We start from the raw sequence: 21,415 nt of genomic DNA, 5'->3' as shown, positions 1-21,415 counted from the left end.
GGAAGAAAAGTTGTAACCAACCTAGACAGCATATTAAAAAGCAAAGACATTACTTTGCCAACAGAGGTCCGTCTAGTCAAAGCTATGGTTTTTCCAGTAGTCATGTATGGATGTGAGAGTTGGGCTATAAAGAAAGCTGAGCACTGAAGAATTGAATGCTTTTGAACTGTGGTGTTGGAGAAGACTCTTGAGAGGCCCTTGGACTGCAAGGAGATCCAACCAGTCCATCCTAAAGGAGATCAGTCCTGAATATTCTTTGGAAGGATTGATGCTGAATCTGAAACTCTAATATTTTGGCCACCTGATGGGAAGACTGACTCATTGGAAAAGACTCTGATGCTGGAAAAGATTGAAGGTGGGAGGAGAAGGGGATGACAGAGGATGAGATGGTTGGATGACATCACCAACTTGATGGACATGAGTTTGAGTAAGCTCTGGGAGTTGGTGAGGGACAGGGAAGCCTGGCGTGCTGCAGTCCATGGGGTTGCAAAGAGTCAGACAGGACTGAGCGACTGAATTGAATAATAATAGAAAACTCTTCAGTAGTACCTGCTGTTGTCGTTTAGTCACTAAGTCGTGTCCGACTCTTCGTGACCCCATGGACTGTAGCCCACCAGGCTCCTCTGTCCCTGGTACATACTGTGTGGCAAGCACTTACGTATATTTACTCATTTAGTCTTATAACCACTACATGTAATATGTGTTTCATTCATCAGAGGAGGAATCTAGGTATAGAGAGGTTACGTGACTTGCCTACGGTTGGTCATACAGCTGGTGAGTGATGCTGCTGCTGTTGAATTCCATGCTGCCCAGCTCTGCACTCCGCTACCTCCACTAACATGTCTGCTGTTTGCCTGGCCTTTGCACACACTATTTCTTTCACTTTTGATGATCCTGTGAGGTAGGCTTTTGGATCTCAATATGGCAGAGGAAGAAACTAAGGCTCAGAGAGAAGAAATGGCAGTGCTAGTGTTCAAACTCAGGACAAGCTGGCTTCAAGGTTGGTGCTCTTCACCATTGCCGCATCCTCTCTCTAAGGAGCCTACCCTGGTGTGTTTTGGGATACTTAGGTACAGACTCACAGCATTCCCTCCAGCAACCCATTTCTTTTATCTATCAGGATGCCCTGGAAGATTATATTTGAAGAGAGAGTTTAAAGAAAGGCTGATAAAATGAAAGGTTGGAAAAATAAATTTTCTTAGACAAAATAAAAGGCTGATCATGCAGAGTTACAGAAAAAGAATGTTTGAGAGTGGAGTCAGGAAGGTAGACAGAAAGTATGCCTGCAGTTAGATATATGGCAGGTCTTCTGTATAGACCATTGCATTTCCAGGATTTATTGAAGAAGTAGCAGAGGTTATTTTTTACCAAGGCTTACAAGTTAGTTGAATACCTTTCACAGTATACATGGAAAGAGATGAGAGGCATACAGGAATCAGAAGGAATTGAAAGAGGCAGGGAGGCAAGGTAACAATGCAAATGAGTTGGGCCGTGTGGATAAACTCTAAGCATTTTGTGAAATCTGTTTTAGTCCTCAGCAGACACAGTACCTTTACCATCACCCGTCATTCAGGCTTTGATGAATTAGGGCTGACTGGAAAGTAGGACTTTTCATGCTGGCTAAATGATGGGGTAAGAGAATTGTTCAAGGATTCGTGTTTAGCTATTTATCTTCCTTTTGAAAAGTATTTCTCTCCCATTTGTCTATCGGAAAATTCTCAAATCTCTGTAAGAGTTAGCGGATGGTATTCTGACTGGTTCTTTTGAGATGCATTCTTAAATGTTATTCCCAGTAACAGTCTATGTAGCCTTTTTGACACCTCCAAAATGGTTCTCAGGCCACTAAGATGATCTCATTGCCTTTTGAAGCGCTTTAGTCCCTCATATGGGGGGGAAGGGTGGGGGGGCGGCCTTGGGTGTTGGCTTCAGATTCTTTTCTGATGGCGGTTGCCCAAAAACTGTTAGCTGGGACACTGACCTTGGTGGGTGGGGTGGGATGGCAGGGAGCATGGGGAACTGGCTGCTTGTTAAGGCTGATTATAGGCAAAACCACTCTGTTGTTCTGCCCCTTTCAGCTCCTTAGACATGTCCCAGGAGTTCATGTTGCCCCTTAAGAATGGAAAGACCACTTCTACATTCTTGCATCTCTGTGACACAGGGTTTGTCTGGGCTCGAGAAAGAGTCAGAGCCGTGTGAGTGCAGACGGGTAAGGCTGTTGGTGCTCTGCTCTCTACGCTCCTTTCTGCTCCATTCTACTGAGTCAGAGTTTAGTCCACAGTGGGTCTCTGTCCCCCTCAGGACCCAGACACCTTGCCTTGCCTTAGTGATGTAGCTGTGCCCTCCCAGTCCTTCTGACCTCACTTCTCTTTGCCCCAAGTCTTTGTTTTTTTTTTCCTTTATCTCAACTTCTAAGTTTCTAGGCTTAGGCTAAGTCACTAGGTCCCATATCCACTTAGAGGTATATATCCAATTCTTTCCACGAAAACCATTCAAGGCCGATGTCCAAAACCCTTAGCCAGCACCCCGCCTCCCCTAGTTTTAGTTCCTCAGCTATTTTCCAGGTAAAAGCCCTGGGAAACAAAGGCCACTGCTTCGGCCACAGGGGCCAGGCACGCCCTCGCCCCCGCTACATCCCCCACACCCCCCACAAGCTTTACCTTAGGGTTTCCCCAGAGGAGCCCCTCCTCTTCCACAGGTTGACCAGGCTGCTGGACCTGCTGGCGGCCGAGGAGGACTTGCCGTCGCCCACGTGCATGCGCACCACGGTGGATGTGGTGAAGGCGCTGCGCACGTTCCTCTCGGGTTTGGCCAGGATGATGTACACCTTGGGCACGAACATGCAGCCGAGCGCCACCGTGGCGCTGAGGCTGACGGAGAAGCACATGGTGATGATCTTGTAGTTGCTGCCGAAGTAGATGGGCACAAAGGCCAGCCAAATGATGCAGGTGGTGTACATCGTGAAGGCGATGTACTTGGCCTCGTTAAAGTTCGCCGGAACGTTTCTGGTCTTGAAGGCGTAGAAGGTGCAGCTCAGGATCAGCAGTCCGTTGTATCCCAGAGGGGTGACGACCCCCAGGTTGGTCGTGTTGCAGATCAGGTAGACCTCTCGAATGCTCGGGTAGTCATGCATTATATCCGGAGGCTCCATGATAAACAGGGCGACGATGATGCCCAGCTGAATGCATATGAGGATGAACGCGATCACCAGCTGCGCACAGGCACTCATGAATCGGGGCTTTTTGGTACAGATCTTCTTCTTGCTCCCAGCCAGGATCCGGGCAATGCGATTGGTCTTGGTGACCAGAGCCGAGTAGCTCATGGCTGGGGAGAGACCAATGCCTATTCTTTGCAGGTAGCAGTAAATCTGTTTGGGCTTCGCAATGAGGCAAAAGGTACACAAGTAGCCCAGGCAGATGCCAGCAAGGATAATGTAGCAGAGTTCCCTGCTGGAGGACTTGACTACTGGCGTATCTCGGTAGATGATGAAGATCGCGGTGACAAACAGGGTGGCCAGCAGGCCAAGGCAGGCAAACACCACGGCTGCGATGGGCTCGGGGTCACCCCAGCGGAGATACTGCACTGGGATCAAGTCACAACCTGCAGAGACACAGACACACACTGAAGAAGAGGGAAGAAATGTGGATGTGGGTCACCTGTGTAAGGTACAAGCAGATGCTTGTGACTCTCTCAGCTGGTCTCCAGTCGACCCTTTTATCTTCAGTATCCCATCCTAGTCCTTTCCGCAGATATTCAGTCATCAAATATTTAGATATCTTTAGATTATGAAATGTATACTCTGTGATAGGAGCTGTTCTGAGTTCTGAAAACAAAATGATAAAGAACGTATTCCCTGCCCTTAAACAAACAAACAAACGTGGTGGGGAAGGGGGGGCACTTTTAAAGACTCGCAGGTGGGATAAGGGCCACATTGACACACAGCAAGGATCTTGACTCCATCTGCGGGTAATGAAGCCTCCTTCCACAGGAATGAGCAAATACAAGCACTGAGGTGTAGCTTCGTTTGTGGATTTGGTTGGTTTAGCAAATAAATCAATTGTACAGAAAGAGCTTGGGGGCATGGGAGGAGGTCACATACAGTAATGTGGCCCAAGATAAGCCTGGGATGTAGGCAGGAGGGGATCTTGCCGGGCAAAGAGTCTTAGATCGATGGGAAGTCATTGGAGGGATCTATGCAGAGTAGAGGAATGAGGTGGTCAGATTTGTGTGTGTGTGTTTTAAACATTCTTTGGATTTCTGAGTGGATTTTGGATGAGATAAAGGTGTAGAGAGATTTGAGACCTATTTGAAATGATACAGACTGTTTACGTGGATGAGATGGTATGTGAAAGGTAAAGGCATCCAGGATGACCAACACTGGATCCATCTACGCTGTCTTTGACTCTACCACAAAAAACACAGCGATGTGGCAACATTTGGGTTATGTGCCCTCTTTTAAAATGTCTTTAGGACAGTGATTCTCAAGCTTGACTACACACTGTAATCACTTAGGTATTTTTTAAGAATACCATGGCTTAGGTTTTACTGCCAGAGTTTCTGATTTCACTGGCCTGGGCATCAGGATTTTTAAAAGGCACTCCAAGGGCTTCTAAGTGTGCAGCCAGAGTTGAGAACCATTGCTCTAGAAGGCTCATTCCTGTCAATTAGATTTTTAAAACAGAATTGAGATATCTTTATTGAGTGAGCAGGAGAGGAGTTGGTTTTCCCTGATGGCTCAGTGGTAAAGAATCTGCCTGCAGTTCAGGAGACCGGGGTTTGATCCCTGGTTTGGGAAGATCCCCTGGAGGAGAGCATGGCAACCCACTCCAATATTCTTGCCTGGAGAATCCCATGGACAGAGGAGCCTGCTGGGCTATAGTCCATGGGGTTGCAGAAAGTCAGAGATGATTGAAGTGGCTAAGCAGCAGCAAGAGAGGAGTTAAGCTATCTGGAGCATTAGACAATTCAGCAATGTAGCAGAGATTACTAATGGCCTGCAGATATCCATTCTCCCCTTCTTCCTCAGCAACATATCTCCAGTTTCATTTGAGGGGATAAAGGATACAACTAAAATGCCACATTTGCCAGCAGCCTTTGCAGTCAGATGTGCCATATGACTAGGTTTTAGCCAGAAAGATGTAAGTAGAGAACTCCTTAAAGGAAAGTGGTTCATATTGGAAAGTACCTTTTGTGCCTTTCCCTGCTTTCTCCTTCTGTTGACTGGACTATACACGTGATGGCTGGAGCTCCAGTAGTTATCTTAGACTCTGAGGTAACATTAAAGTCAGAAAACATGTTTTGGGATTTGGAAGAGAAAAATATAGGGAGTCTGAGTCCCTGTTAACCATGGAACCACTGACTAGCTGTGGATGACGTATGTCATATTTATCTTGTGTAAACTACTTTTATTTCCCTGATATATGCAGCCAATGGAGAAGGACATGGCAACCCACTCCAGTAATCTTGCCTGGGAAATCCCAAGGCCAGAGGAGCCTGGTGGGCTACAGTCCTTGCGGTCGTAAGAGTCAGACACGACTGAGCGACTAAACAACAGCAGTGCAGCCAGACCAGATCCTAACTGATACAGGTGTAACTTCCTATATCTCATGGTCAAGGTGTTGCAGTAAGTGACTGAATGTCAGTGGTTAATCAGAGCTAAGGGAAGCAGCAAAGACAGTATGTGATGATGGTACAGGGGAGCAGAATTTGCTACCCCAAAATATGTCTCTTTGACATATTAAGTATTTTAAGCTGGTTATTTTCTAAGAAACAGCAGACAAAGGAAAAACTCTGAAAACCAAATAGGAGGAGATGCCTTTTTGTCAGAAATGTTTGCATTTATCAGGGAAGTCTCTCTTTGTAAGGGGATCTCCCTCACTGCATAGAAGAGGGGGACGACGACCAATATCACTAGAAATTCTGATTGGTGGAGAAGGCAAAGACTTAAATCTGCATGACCTTTGTTCCCCTTACTGCTGTGCTTTTTCTCCCCTTGCTGACTGTCGACACCCTTAACATCTTTTGTCTTTAACTGACGATGGTATTTAAGGTAAGGGCTTTGGCCATGTTGGTGAGTTCCTCATTTCTCCTGAGTCTCTCCCCTGTTGACAGGTTATTAAGCTCTTCGATTTCTCTTCTTGTTGTCTTGTGTCAGTTTAATTCTTAGACCAGCCAGAAGAACCTAGAAGGGCAGAGGGAAATTTCTTTCTCCCTGATAGTGACAAAGAAGTAAGTAGTTCTTTCAAGATACGTTTAAGGGCAGCTCTGTTGTAAAAAGGAATGGAAACATTCTTTTTCCTTTCCCTTATTTCTGACTTGCCAGTCTCTTTCTTCAAGATCTTAGGTTTCAAATAGTGCTATTAGTTTATAATAAGATTCATCATGGGCTTAATAGGATTTGTGAGCTAGCTTAGGATCCCCAGCACACTTTACAAAATAGTTTCTGTGGGAAAATATATGCTTATTTAAAACACCTGTGCTTTTAACTTTAAAAAGTGTGTATGTGGATAGCCCAGAGCAAATATGACAGTTTATATAGTGTATAGAATTATAAATAAATGCATATCTCACTGCTGATGCATATGTGTGTTAGTCGCTCAGTCGTGTCTGACTCTTTGTTACCCCATGGACTGTAGCCTGTCAGGCTCCTCTGTCTGTGGAATTCTCCAGGCAAGAATATTGGAATGGGCCATTCCCTTCTCCAGGGGATCTTCCGACCCAGAGATTGAACCTGGGTCTCCTGAATTGAAGGCAGATTCTTTACCACCTGAGCCACCAGGGATGCCTGCTAACGACTATACCTGTGTCCATAGTTTAGGCAACCGTGTTCACATATGCTGTTTGTATGTAGGAATTCAGCTTCTGAGACTTTAGTATACCATAGGGTTAAGGTTCATATTTAAAAATTTGTTCCTCATAGAGACTATTTTACAAAAAAAAAAATAGCGACCAATCATTTCTATCATTATTCTTCCATAGCAGTTTATAATAGTGATATGACAGTGAAAGTTATTATGTTCTGTAGTTAATTCTCTAGGAGTCTATTTCCCCTACTAGGTTCTGAGCTATTACATGACTATACTAATTTACTTATAGAGGAAAGATGTTATGTGGTGCATGAAGCAGGAAGCCCTTCATTAGCTAAAGAGAATCACTATATCTATATTTATAGAGATATTTACATATATATATATTTCCCTGATGGCTCAGTGGTAGACTCCACCTGCCGATGAGGGAGATGCAGATTCAGTCCCTGGTTTGGGAAGATCTCCTAGAGAAGGAAACAGCAATGCACTCCAATATTCTTGTCTCAGAAACCCCATGGACCCAGGACCTAGCGGGCTGTAGTCCATGGACTTGCAAAGAGCTGGATGTGACTTAGCGAGGAAACAACAAGGAGGGCTTTCCCTCGACTCGCTTCTTTTTGTTAGCCCATACTGTTTTGCTGAATCTTAACTGTTTTTGTATAAATGTAATTAGCACACTAATTAATAAATGCTTTCTATATGATAAGACTCACCACTATTTTTGTGTCAAATATATTCTTGAACTTTTCATGTGCAACCTATTAACATCATGTGTGAACCTAAAGAAAGCTCCACTAGATATGTGTTGGAAGAAATGTGTATAAGGGATGCCTCTTATATGGTGACTATTTTCGCAAACTTGTCAGAATTTATACATTCAAATGAGTGTTTTTTTTTTTCCTTTGACATGAACCACTCCAAAGACTTTATGTTGAGTTTAATGATGCTGCCATTGCACAAAATACTTTTGAAGCTATTCTTTTGGAATAGCAAATTGGATTCTGATTAGAGTGTTATAATCACTGAATCTTATAATTGGATAAGATCTTAGAGTTTCCAAAAATGAATGTGCATTACAGTCACTGGGAGAGTCTAGAAAAATACAACTCAAGAGTGTAAACTCAAAAGATTTTGAATCAGTACATAACGGGTGGGACAAAGGATTTTTTGTTTAATAAGAGGGCTCAATAATGGATATGAGAGTTGGATCATAAAGAAGACTGAGCACTGAAGAATGGATGCTTTCGGATTGTGGTGTTGGAGAAGACTCTTGAGAGTCCCTTGGACTGCAAGGAGATTCAACCAGTCCTAAAGGAGATCAACCCTGAATATTCACTGGAAGGACTGATGCTGAACCTGAAGCTCCAATACTTTGGCCACCTGATGTGAAGAGCTGACTCATTGGGAAAGATCCTCATGCTAGGAAGATTGAGGGCAGAAGCAGGGGGCAACGGAGAATGAGATGGTTGGATTGCAACACCAACTCAATGGACATGAAACTGAGCGAACTCTGGGAGAGAGTGAAGGACAGGGAAGCCTGGCGTGCTGCAGCCCATGGCGTCACAAAGAATGAGGCACAACTGAGTGACTGAACAACAACAACAAAGTTCAATGACTGTACAACCGGCCCTGGGTTGGCAGCCCAGCCGTAGAGGTCATCAAGCTGGCTTCTCACCCAGTATGTGAATGTCTTATATGACAAATCCCTAACCCTACCTAAGGCTTCCCATGAACTGTAGTGTCTCAAGGACAGGACTAGTAGGAGCAGGAAGATAGACTGGAAATTCAGGAGGTCTGGATGGCAGGTGGAGACTGGAGGTGAAGTAAATGGTTAGAAAGCTGTCACAGTAGGACTGTCAAGGGGTGATAGGGCGAGAACTGAAAGCCACTGTCCTGAGAACATTCATCTGGTAAAGGTATTTCAGGGCTAGTACTGAAAGAAATGATGCGGTAGATAGAGAGCGGAGTCAGGATAGAGGCTTCCAACCAAGCCAACGGCAGTGCTGTTAACTGAGAAGAGGGCTGTTGGAAGAAAAGGACCACAGTTTATAGGAATGACATCTAGTCCCAGTTTGGACATGTATTTAAATGTTTATGACCAGTGGAGCAGACAGAAGCAGAAGCTTAGGAGAGATCTTAGGGTGGAAGGTATAGCTTTAGGCATCACCTGTGAGTAGAAATTAGAGACATGGAAATGAATGTAATCAACAAGGAAATTCATGGATATAGATTTAGAATTCTGAGCAGCCTACACGTCTGCTGTGACACTGACCTCAAGGAATGGCAGCGGAAGATGACACGCCAGGAAAGACATAAGCTAGATCAGCGAGAAGGAAGGAAGGATGTCAGAGGCCAAAGGAAAGTGGTTGCCTGGATGACCCACCACACCCCTCCTCTAAAAACAGTTTATTTTTTCTTTTTTCTTTTTCCTTCTTAAATCCTCACCCAAAGAGCTTGCGCAGCTGTTTGAGCTTCAGTTTCCAGGTCTCTTTCCCAGTGGCACGTTGCTCTCATATGTGCCTGTTGGTCTGTTGAAGCTTGGGCTCAGCTGCTTCAGTTGTGTCCAACTCTGCAACCCATGGACTGCAGCCCGCCAGGCTCCTCTGTCCATGGAACTCTCCAGGCAAGAGAACTGGAGTGGGTTGCCATTTCCTCCTCCAGGGGATCCTCCCGACCCAGGGGTTGAAACTTCGTCTCTCAGGTCTCCTGCGGTTGGCCGGTGGGTTCCTTACCTCTAGCGCCACTTGGGAAGCCCCCTGCTTTCCCTGCTACTGCAGCTAATTCCTTTGAGCAAGGGGTGGTATCCTTCCGTTGCTGTATTCCTGTCATGGGACGTGTTCTATCCAATCGCAGAATCCTGAGATGCTGTTCACATTATGATATGGTTAGATTTTCAGTGATTCCTGTCCCCACTTTGCATTGGTTTACAAACATCCGAACGCCCTGTTCTTCTTCCTAAATCTCTTCCTTATATGCTTCTGTGAATTACTGGGCCTTTTCTCCATTAATGGTTTTCTTTCTTTTTTATTTTAATCCCTGTTTCCTTCTTAGTATAATGGTAAATCACTGGCAGTACTCAGTATACTGGTAAGTCACGACTAGAAGGGTATGTAGAAGTTAACTAAGAGTGTATGGAATGTGTACTTTATATTTTACTATGAATTTAATCAGTTTAGCATATGCTTCCATGTTTTAGATTAAAGAATGTTGATCATATCAGTGAAGTTCCCTCCTAACAAGCATGTTAGAGTTTCTCAGGAGATGCACAAGCACTTCCTTTCTGAAAAGCACAGGAGGCATGAATTACAAAGTCAAGGCCTGTTTTCTGATGACATTTGCTTAGAAAGGTCTCCATTTCTCACTTTCCCCCCTGCCCCCACTTTCATGCCTGATCTGTATTCTGTGATTCTCTGGTATAATCCAACCTTTCGTAGCGTACAGTGACATATATTGGAGATAACAAGAGTTTTTTCTTGACCATTACAGTTTATTACAAGATACTGAACATAGTTCCTTGTTCTGTACACAGCACCTTGTGTATCTGTTTCATGTATAGTAGTTTGTATCTGCTAACCCCTAAATCCTAGTTTATCCCTCCCCACTCCCTTTCCCCTTTGGTAACTATAAGTTTGTTTTCTATGTCAATGGGTCTGTTTGTGTTTTGAAAATAAGTGCATTTGTATCATTATTTTTAAGATTCCAAATATAAGTGATATCATATGATGTTTGCTTTTCTCTGACATACTTCACTTAGCATGATAATCTCTGGGTCCATCCATGTTGCAGCAAGTGGCATTATTTTATTTTCATGGCTGAATAATATTCCACGATACATATGTACGTATATATGCCCACATATATGTGTACATCTGTGTCACGTCTTCCTTTATCCACGCGCCTGTCGGTGGACGTTTAGGTCACTCCCATGTCTTGGCTGTTGTGAATAGTGCTGCTGTGAACATGGCTTCATGCATCTTTTTGAATTAGTGTTTTCCCCAGATAGATACTGAGGCATGGGATTATAGGGATCATTTGGTAACTCTAATTTTGGTTTTGTAAAGAACCTCCATACTGTTCTCCATAGTGGCTGTACCAGTTTACATTCCCACCAACGATGTAGGAGAGCTCCCTTTTCTCTATACCTTCTCCAGCAGAAAATACAAGTTGTTTTTTTTTTTAGGGATAGTGAGGCGCCAACACTGTGTTATGCACATTATCCTGTGATTCCGCTTGTGTGCTGCCCATACGTCTGATGAGAGATGGATGGCTCACTGATTTCCTGGACACCTAAAAACAATATGACTGCTTAGCAGTAATTGCTACTCACGCGTACTGTTTGGGTATCAGTCTTACAGGGTTAACATTCCTGTAGTTCATAGTTCCTAGACTGTTGGGTTTTCAAACCCTCTTCCAAGTCTGTTCAGGCAGAATGAATGAGGAGTCAAAGATCCTAGAACATGTGCCTGATGGTCTGTACGTTGACTTGGCAGGGACTCCTTACTGAGCTCCACACTTCCTGTATGATTTTGGAGGAAAGGAAGATGCTGCTGAGAATATCTGAGAGTCAGATTGTGTGTCCTTTGCTGTCAGGGCGTTTCAGGTATACAAAGCTCATGTGGGGCTCTTATGGGACTCTCCTTTGGCACATGAACAACAGACGTGCCCAGAGTGGGAGCGGCTGCCTGGAACCAACACCGTCACGCATGCTCTCAGTTGGTTCCACCAACAGACCACGGGTCTGCCTTTGCTTCCTTCTTTACGTGTCTGGATTTGGGTCTCTCGGGTGCTGGCTTGAGATCACAGCATGATGCAGACTCAGAATTCTTTCTGCCTTGTTCATAACCCTGATCATGTAATATCTTCTCATCACTTGGCCTAAGCTGAAGTTTTTCTGCTTAGATATTTGAGAAGAATTGGAAGTGGTGTGTGTGACTGTGTTATATTTATTGTTGTTTAGTTGCTAAGTTGTGTCCAGGTCTTTGCAACCCCATGGACTGGAGCCTGCCAGGCTTCTCTGTCCATGGGTGTTCCCAGGCCAGAATACTGGAGAAGGTTGTCATTTCCTTCTCCAGGGGATCTTCTTGACCCAAAGATCAAACCCATGTCTCCTGCATTGGCAGACAGAGTCTTTACCACTGAGCCACCTGGGAAGCCCATGTTCTATTTAGATATCTTATTTTTCTTTGTATTACTGTAAATGCAATTTGTTTTATGTGTATATATGTGCATGTGTGAGGGGGCGTGAGAGAGGTCATATTGTTTAGGTCTATCTGCAGGGATGGGGGAGCCTGGTGGGCTGCCATCTCTGGGGTCGCACAGAGTCGCACACGACTGAAGTGACTTAGCAGCAGCAGCAGCAGCTCTACTTTACTCTAAGCACCCTGATGTCAGAGACGACTTGGCCTCTTGTGCTCACAAATGGAACCCTGTCCTGAGCACAGTGCTTCACTCATACGGTTAGCATAGAATTTACAAATTAATATACAGTACCTACTCCAGTGGTCATGTATGGATGTGAGAGTTGGACTGTGAAGAAAGCTGAGAGCCGAAGAATTGATGCTTTTAAACTGTGGTGTTGGAGAAGACTCTTGAGAGTCCCTTGGACTGCAAGGAGATCCAACCAGTCCATTCTGAAGGAGATCAGCCCTGGGTGTTCTTTGGAGGGAATGATGCTGAAGCTGAAACTCCAATACTTTGGCCACCTCATGCGAAGAGTTGACTCATTGGAAAAGACTCTGATGCTGGGAAGGATTGGGGGCAGGAGGAAGAGGGGATGACAGAGGAAGAGATGGCTGGATGGCATCACTGACTCAATGGACGTGAGTCTGAGTGAACTCCGGGAGCTGGTGGTGGACAGGGAGGCCTGGCGTGCTGCCATTCATGGGGTCGCAAAGAGTCGGACACGACTGAGCGACTGAACTGACTGACTGAACTGACTCACTGTCTATATAATCAAAGTATGTAATTATCATCGTAGTATGTAGATCAAGTCATTCTCTGCAAACCTTTTTGTTGCCTTTAGGAAGTTCCAAGTTACAGAACTGTTATGTATTATTGTAGAAAGAAATTTAAATTTGCTGTTTTACACCTGAATCTTAGAGTCAGGATTCTAAACCAGAGAGGGCAAAACTAAGTAAACATCTAAGAGGCTTCCTTCTGCCTAGTGGTGTGATGTGTCTCACATTAGAAATGTTCCTGATGCTGACTTGGCAGTGATCAATATTTGTGCTTGGCTGATTAGTTCTGAGTAATTCACTGGATCTGGGAATTATGAGTAGAAGAAAGAGGGTGGCAGTCACAGAAGTCATTTTTTTTAACAAGTATCATTTACTGTAAAGTTCAGATACACTGTTCCCCAAAAGGCTGTTGTTAATTGCAACATTTTTTACTCTAGGCCAGAACAAAAGCCCCCAGGTCCTCTTCAGGAAAAGCATATTCGAGAGTTGATTGATTTCCCCTTTCCCTTAGCATGAAACAAAGCATACCATGAACACTCCCTCAAATAAAAATTTAGTCTCTATTCAAAATGTTAGGTTTTATGGGCAGTCATTCAATGGGAAGCCACTTTATTCTTGTTTATGCCAGCATTAAAAAAAGGAGAAACTAACATTTATTGAATGCCTACTAAATGTCAGGTGTTATCCTAGATATTTTAGGTAATTTTCATAATAAACAAGTCAGGTAAGCATCATTAACTCTATTTTACAGGGAGACAAAATGAGGTTTAATCTGGCTTGGTGCTGAGATTAAAACCCTGTGAAAGTTTTTATTGCTTGATTAACTGATTGACTTAGCTATTCCCTTCTCCAGGGGAATCTTCCAACCCAGGGATCAAACCCAAGTCTCCTGCACTGCAGGCAGATTCTTTACCATCTGAGCCACCGGAGAAGCTTATGTTACATCAGGGGAGCCAGACTGTCAAAGTGTTCCTTTCAAAGGGCCCCTGAGATTAATTAGTAGGAAGGAGAATCATGAATTATCAGCAGTGTCTGCCATGGGCACGGAGGGGTTAATGGTGACATAGATATTTGATGTTTGTTAGTAGTAGTGTTAGTCACTCAGTCATGTTTAACTCTTTGCAACCCCATGTTCTGCAGCCCCTCAGGCTCCTCTGTCCATGGGATTCTTCAGGCAAGAATACTGGAGTGGGTTGCCATTCCCTTCTCCAAGGGATCTTCCAGACCCAGGGATGGAGCCCAGGTCTCCTGCATTGCAGGTAATTTCTTTACCATCTGAGACATTGATATTTGTTATCCTGATATAAATGCATGCTCCCACCTGAGAAATCTCATTGGTTCAGAGTCTCCAGCAAGGTTCTCATCCTGGCTTATATGTTGTCCCGAGCGTTGCTAGCTAGACACAGATTAGTAAATTAGTCCTTTTGTGTCCCTAAAGTTTTCTAGCATGGACGTTTTTTTCTGAATGTGCGCCCAGTACCCATAGCACATGGGGACGAGAACTGTTGTTAGGACGTGGCTAACACAGGGGACTCCCAGCTACCCATTTGTCACTGGATCCAGCCTATTTCACCCCCTTCAAGGTTTAGGACATATTTTTTGTTTTAGATTCCCTTAAATAAAATTCCCTCAGAGAAATGGCAACTCAGGGCTATAGTTTTTATTATTTTTTGCTGGTTTATTTTATAGGGGAATTTGAAATTGTATGCAAAGATTTATTTCACAGTTAAGACAATAAAGAATGATGTGATAGTTCTGCAGAGTGCTGAGACGGGGGGATTGTCACAGATGCACGTTGGTAGGGAACAGCTTTGCAAATATGACTTCTGGTCATACTGCAGATGAATAAGAGAGGGAGAACACAGCATATGAATTTGAGTAATAATAAAATGTGCTGGCTGGGATACTTTGCTCCAACTCTACCTTTCCTCTCTCCCTCTCCTCTCTCCCTCACTAGCTGACTCATTACTCTTTCATTTTCCAGCTCTTCTTTGAGCATGGCTTTTCTGATTCCTGGAGCGACAGGTTCCTCCGTGTGGTCAAACAGCTCCTCCTGCCTGTCACGTCTCTTGCACACTTTCTTCGCACGTGATAGCACAACTATGATGCTCATAGTGAGCTTGTCAGTCCGTTTCATGCAGTAGGTGGAGAGATTGAGCAGCAGGAGGCTGCATTTTGCTCTGCTGTGCCAGGCACTGTAGCCAGCACACAACAGGCCGTTAAACAGGTTGAACAAATGAATGATTCTGCCAATGGCAGGGAGACCAGCTGAGGACTCCGGAGACACACACTTCACTTCCGGCTCGCGCTGCAAATACTTCCTGTGATTATGGGGGTCTTCCTCCGCTCATCTGCCTCTCCGTTTTTTTATACAACAAATGGAAATAACGCAAACCTCCCTTTCCTAATGAAGATTTTAATATAGAAAACCCTTGTAGAAAAGTCTGCATATGAGAAATTTAAGACTGATTGCCTGAAAAGCCCAGTGAAGCAATTATTCAGGAATGAGAAAATAAAACACTTGAGACTGTTTTTGTATTTTACTGGAATAAAACATTGAAGTCATCAATGTTAAACCAAGAGATAATGAATGGAATTTTACAGACATGATTTGAGCTATAATGAGTGTTTTACAATTAATTTCTATCTATTTCTGTTAATTTTCTGGCTTGCCAGACTCTCTTTTCAGGCTCCCTTTCCTCTGCTTTCAGTCAGTCTTTTTTTTTTTTAAACTTTTTACAAATAATCTGCATAAACAGTAAAAAGCCTTTTCCTCTTGTGATTGTTCTTCTATCCAAATGTTCAAAGGGTTTCAGATTTTGTGACTCAGAATTCTTGCTGCCACTCTCTAGGTTTGACTGTATTTCCACTGTATTTCCACCATTCTCTAGGTACTCCTATATTTCCATAGACCTCGTTACACTGTCTTGATTTTTAAATTTTTTTTCCTTTGAGATATACCAGACTGTTCTAGGGCTTGGGTTTACATTAGCTTTCCTAAGATTGGCTGCAAAAATTCAGTGCATACCCTGCCATGGATTTTTACTTCATGATTCTCCTCCTCAGAATGCCAGTTTCTGAATTTTAAGTATTATCATATTATAAGGATTCCTCAGGTGTATATTATAAGGATTCCTCAGGTAAGCTACTGGTATATATTTAAGTAACAACAATGCTCATGTTTATTATAAAACAAAAATATGAGAAACAAAGCCCCCATGTGAAAGTGCACTGAAAATTGTTCACTGAGCAAATCTAGTGTGTTACACTCCCCTCTTAGTTCAGCTCACATTATTGAGTGCCTGTTCTGCCCAAGGTCCTGACTCTCCACTGTGTTTATACAAAGGCGATTGTTTATTCCTTTAAAATAGTCTGCTGGTCCTGTGCTCAGGCTCTGTGCTCTGCTGGGCACCACCCTGAGCACTGTACACGTATTTCTTCTTTATGATCCACAACCTTCTATGAAGTGGGCCCCGTTGTTTCAAGCATTTTCAATCAAGGAAACCGAGGTAGTAGGATTGTAATTGAGGAGCATTTGAAAAGGAACCAGAGGAGGAGAAGAAGAGAAAAGGGGGGAGAGAAAAAGAGGAAATATAGAAGAAACAGCCAAAATTACAAGTCAGGTATACAGAGGAAGCCCTCTACGGCACAGTGATAGAATGTCATGAGAGAATTATAATATTTCTGGGAATTACTACTGAGAGTTCAGGTGGGAAATCAGTAAAAGCTTTAGGAGGGAAGATAATAATGCCTTCCTGCCTACATCTCAAGGATTAAAGTGAGGACCATATAAAATAACACGTGACTTGAACAGTGGTGTAATAATTATCAAGTGTGAAAAGGGAGGAAAGAGATGTATATACATAAAACAATACTGAGTCAACATCTGCTAAATTGCATGTGTGTTTTATTGGATTGTGCTATGTTTTTCTGGGGAAAAGCCAGGCCTCTTTTATCTTTCTAGCCGGTTTATAAATACAGAACCCAAGTAAATGGTATTGTATTGTCTTAAGTTGCTTGTAAGTACAAGGCAGCACATACAATCTCTGAATTTTTCACTCAAAGTGATTTTCTAAGAGGTGGCAAGATAGGAGACATTTATCTACTTCATATTACTCATGTAACACACCAGTGCTTTATGAAGCATTTTGCAAGTGGGTTAGATAATGTAGTGGTAGGCACTGTGTTACAATGTTTTATGTTCCCTGGGGTGGGGGAGGGAACGTGAGAATTTATTTCGGGTAAGCTATATTTATCAAAAGCTGAAATCAATGAAACCACAGTATTTCCTTCAGTCTGGTTATATCAGAGTGGTTTTTGACCATGATGACATTGTTTTTAGCCAGACCACAAATTTATCATTGTGAAGAGCAATTCTTCATTGCTCAGTTTCTGGCAAGATGCAAAGTGGTTTATGTTCTCTTTGAGGACCTGTTTTGAGAAGGTTCATTGAGAGAGGGCATTTTAGCATTTATTTTTCCTGAAGGAAATGGTGTTTACTTTTATAAGGATACCATCTTTTTGACTGATCTGGTGGGATACATAAATTTATAAGTTACTGAGAAATGAGAATAGTAGGGAGCCGTTTTACAATTTATCAATATACGAGCCCTGGCACCTCACTGAAAAAATGCTGTTCTTTTCAGTAGTGACTGAAACAACTTCATCAAATTCATTTATTTGAAAAAGACCACTGCACAAAAATTTTCACAGCATTTTAGAGATTCCTTTAGAGAAAATCCAGCAACTAATGGCCGTTTGTGTTGTTGCCTCCAGTTTCTGATTATCGAGGATAAAAACATGAGTTTTCAAGGAAGACTTTCACACTAAGGCTTTAGCCTTACTCCTGCTACTTACTGTGTGATCACAAGTATGGATATTTTGCATTTCAACTCAGTTTTCTGTAAAATGGAGACAGTGATTCCAACTTTTCTGGATAAGACCTTTCAGTATAAGGAGGATTGGGGGCAGAACATGAAGTTCCTATTATAGTGGATGACAGGCACTCAATACATGGGGATTTGTTGCCTTTCTTCTATTCTGTAATTTATTTCTTAGCAAATATTTGTTGAGTGTCTGCTGTGTTCTAGAAGGACTTCCCTGGTGGCTCAGATGGTAAAGCGTCTGTCTACAATGTGGGAGACCTGGGCTCGATTGCTGGGTTGGGAAGATCCCCTGGAGAAGGAAATGGCAATCCACTCCAGTACTACTGCCTGGAAAATCCCATGGACAGTCCATGGGGTCGCCAAGAGTCGGACACAACTGAGTGACTTCACTTTCTTCTTTCTTTCTTTGTGTTCTAGAAGCCTGTTTTTCCCAAGGGGACAAAACATGCAACCCCCACCCCCACTCTTTAGCTTGCATTCTAATTGGGGAGACTGACAATATGTGATCAGCAAAAATAAATGAACACATTAGCAACAGAATAGAATAAAAGGTTATGTGTGAAGTGGGGAAAATAAGAGGTGGAAGAGGCTAAAGAGCGACAGCTGGTAGTCCTCAGCAAGTTGGTCAAGGCAGACATGTGAGCAAGGACTTGGAACAGCCGTATGGGTGTCTAGGGTGGAGCATTCTAGGCAGAGACCCTGGGATAAGAGCTTCCAGATATTTAACAGAAGAACAAAAGGACCAGTGTATCGGGGGACAGAGAGAGATTAAGTGAAAGGGAAAGTAGTCCAGATTCATAACAAAGGGCCAGGTCTCGTAGAACATAAGTGTGACTTTGAATGAGGGAGAGCTAGTGTGTATTCTTGGACCATGGACTAACATGATCTGGCTTACTTTTTAAAAAGGTATCTTTGCCTAGGTTATTGAGAAAGCGGCTTTAGGTCAGGGCAAGGGTAGAATCAGGATGATTAGTTAGGAGGTTGTTTTACTAATAAAGGTGATTAATCATGATTACTGGGGCCTGGATCTGTTTCTCTCAGGGGAGGTAGTGAGACATGGTGGACTTCTATATTTGAAGGAAGAGACAATGGAACTTCCTGACCAGTTGACCAAAGGATAAGAGACAGTTCAAAAGAAGATTCCAAAGTTACTGGCCTGAGCTATTGAAAGAATGAATTTGCCATCCCATGAAATACAGAATGCTAAGGATAGAGCAGCCTTGGGGAATCAGAAGGTAAAAACCTGGATTTCAGTTTTGGAAACGTAAAATGAAATATCTATGGCACATTCAAATAAATATGTCAAGTAGGCAGTTGAATATTCAACTCTGGAGGTTTATGAGAAGTCTGGGCTATATATTTAAATTCAGAAATTTGCAGTGTTTAACCGAGAATGAGACTGAGTCAGATCACCAGTGAAGCAAATGTAGATAGAAGAGGATGAAGACTGAACCCTGGGACACCCTAGAAGTCTACCCTTAGTTCTATTTCCACCACACAGTTAGATGCACATGTAAAACTACTGAAACCAGTAGCCGCCAGATCTCCCCGAGAAGGCTCATTTTTTTTTGTCATCGAGGAAAACAGAAAAAGCGAATAATGATTCCATTATTATCCACTGAAACCAGAAAAACTTTTGTTCAGAGAGAGTGATTAAAAAAATAGATAGCAGGGGGAAAAACTAATCTAGTGTCAAGCATAAGAGGAATCAAAGCATCCGCCTTGGGAATAGACTTCAGTCTAGAATGGAAGACAAAAACAGGCACATGTATGAAAATATGTTAATTTTAGTGTTCACATAATATGTTTTTAACGTGCTTTGGCAAACTGGAAACAACCAACATTAACGCAAAATAATCAATGGGTTTATGTGTCCAGTTGTTAATGTACAGGCAGTGATTAATGCAATAGCGGCAAAATATATTAATTAAAGAGAAAAACAGTAGAGACTGGGCACTGTAGCTGAGTTTATCAGCACTCCAGAACCTAAAAGAAAGAAATAGGAAGCAAGAAGAAATTAAAGATAGAAAGATGGCATATGCTGTTTAGATTTGTTATAGCTCATGACTATGATATCTTTTTGGAGCTTCCGAATTACATTAACCTTTTGTGATCCATTCATTTGGAATCAGAAATCATTTGGAATCTTATTACATTATCTAAGAAGATAATCTAAGTATGGTTAAAAGAGAAGTTTATAATAGTTCAACAAATTCAAATTCATTGATTATCCTGTGCTATTTGCTGGGCTAGACAATCATTGACTTAGAGGATATTACTTTAAAATGTGAAAGACGTTTGATAGAGGTTGGAACTTTTCCCAGATTTTCTCATTTATTTTTAAGTCAGTCTATCTGTATATTCATTTTTCGTCACTATGTTTTAAAATTTAATTCTGTTCAGTTCAGTTGCTCAGTCGTTTCCGACTCTTTGTGACCCCATGAATTGCAGCATGCCAGGCCTCCCTGTCCATCACCAACTCCCAGAGTTCACTCAAACTCACGTCCATCGAGTTGGTGATGCAATTAAGTGATGTACTCTTGCCTGGAAAATCCCATGGACAGGGGAGCCTGGTGGGCTGCAGTCCATGGGGTCGAGAAGAGTCGGACACGACTGAGCGACTTCACTTTCACTTTTCACTTTCATGCATTGGAGAGGGAAATGGCAACCCACTCCAGTATTCTTGCCTGGAGAAACCCAGGGACGGCGGAGCCTGGTGAGCTGCCATCTATGGGATCGCACAGAGTCGGACACGACTGACGCGACTTAGCAGCAGCAGTGGTAAATAATCCATCTGCCGGTGCAGGAGAGGCAAGAGAGGCAGGTTCAGTCCCTGGGTTGGGAAGATCCCCTGGAGAAGGAAAGGGCAACCCACTCCAGTATTCTTGCCTGTAAAATTCCATGGACAGAGACGCGTGGCAGGCTACAGACCACATGGGCACAAAGAGTTGGACCCGACTTAGTGACTAAACAACCACCACCACAAAAGAGTGATAATCATTCACATAATTGAATTGTTAATAGGTACCAAACTATTTGTGTGCTATTTAATCTCTCCAGTAATTCTATGAACTAATTACTACTGTTTGCTACATTTTTTTAGGTAAGAGGAAGCTGAAGCTCAGGGAAAGGAAATTTACATTTTCTTAAAGTCACACAGTGAGTCATTGATGGTGTGTGGATTTCAACAGGGATGTGTCTGACTCTAAGCCTTTTGATTTAAACCACTGTTATTGGAAGATAATAAAGATAAAATTGTTCAAGACATGTTTCACACGCAGTTAGAAATCTCAGCTATATTTTTTTACACTATGTCTGTCATGAATTTTGCCTTTCTTAGATAGCACTGGTGAGTCTATGTAACAAATGTAAGGGAAATCTATTAATAGAAAGTGCTTAGGGATCCAGGAACTCTATTGTTATTTTTTTTTTTTTTTTTACAACTGGTCACCATTATGATGTCAGATACTTAGAAAAGGATATTTTCCATAAGTAGGCTTTGATAGGAAACTAAATGTGAAATAATGATTCACTTGCTTCGAAATAGCTTGGGTAGATTCGAAAAAAATATCTATGAATACACGTTCCTTAGAAATATTCCTTAGAGTTTTGCTTTCTCCTTAAAGATTCTTCTCCCTTTTACCTGGTTAACTTCTCATTTAGGCATGAACTTTGATTTGGACATGAAATTTGATTCCATTCCATGACCTGGTTAATTTTTTTCTCCCCAATGTAATCAGCACTTACTCTCATGCAAGCAGTTTTTTTT

General features: G+C 42.7%; 1 protein-coding gene across 3 annotated transcripts in view; it reads right to left on the bottom strand.

The window, feature by feature from the left end:
- The window catches only part of GRM5 (glutamate metabotropic receptor 5), a 606,414-nt gene that overhangs the window by 73,033 nt on the left and 511,966 nt on the right, over positions 1 to 21,415 (bottom strand). For all 3 annotated transcript variants that reach the window (XM_018043523.1, XM_018043522.1, XM_018043524.1), the window contains exon 8: positions 2,658 to 3,597. In XM_018043523.1, coding sequence (XP_017899012.1) covers positions 2,658 to 3,597 — 940 coding nt within the window. The remainder of the gene's footprint in view (positions 1 to 2,657; positions 3,598 to 21,415) is intronic.

The sequence above is a fragment of the Capra hircus genome, chromosome 29 (assembly GCF_001704415.2).
Source record: "Capra hircus breed San Clemente chromosome 29, ASM170441v1, whole genome shotgun sequence".
Taxonomy (NCBI): Eukaryota; Metazoa; Chordata; class Mammalia; order Artiodactyla; family Bovidae; genus Capra; species Capra hircus.
Note: the sequence above shows the minus strand (reverse complement) of the source record. Positions and strands in the feature narration are given on the sequence as shown.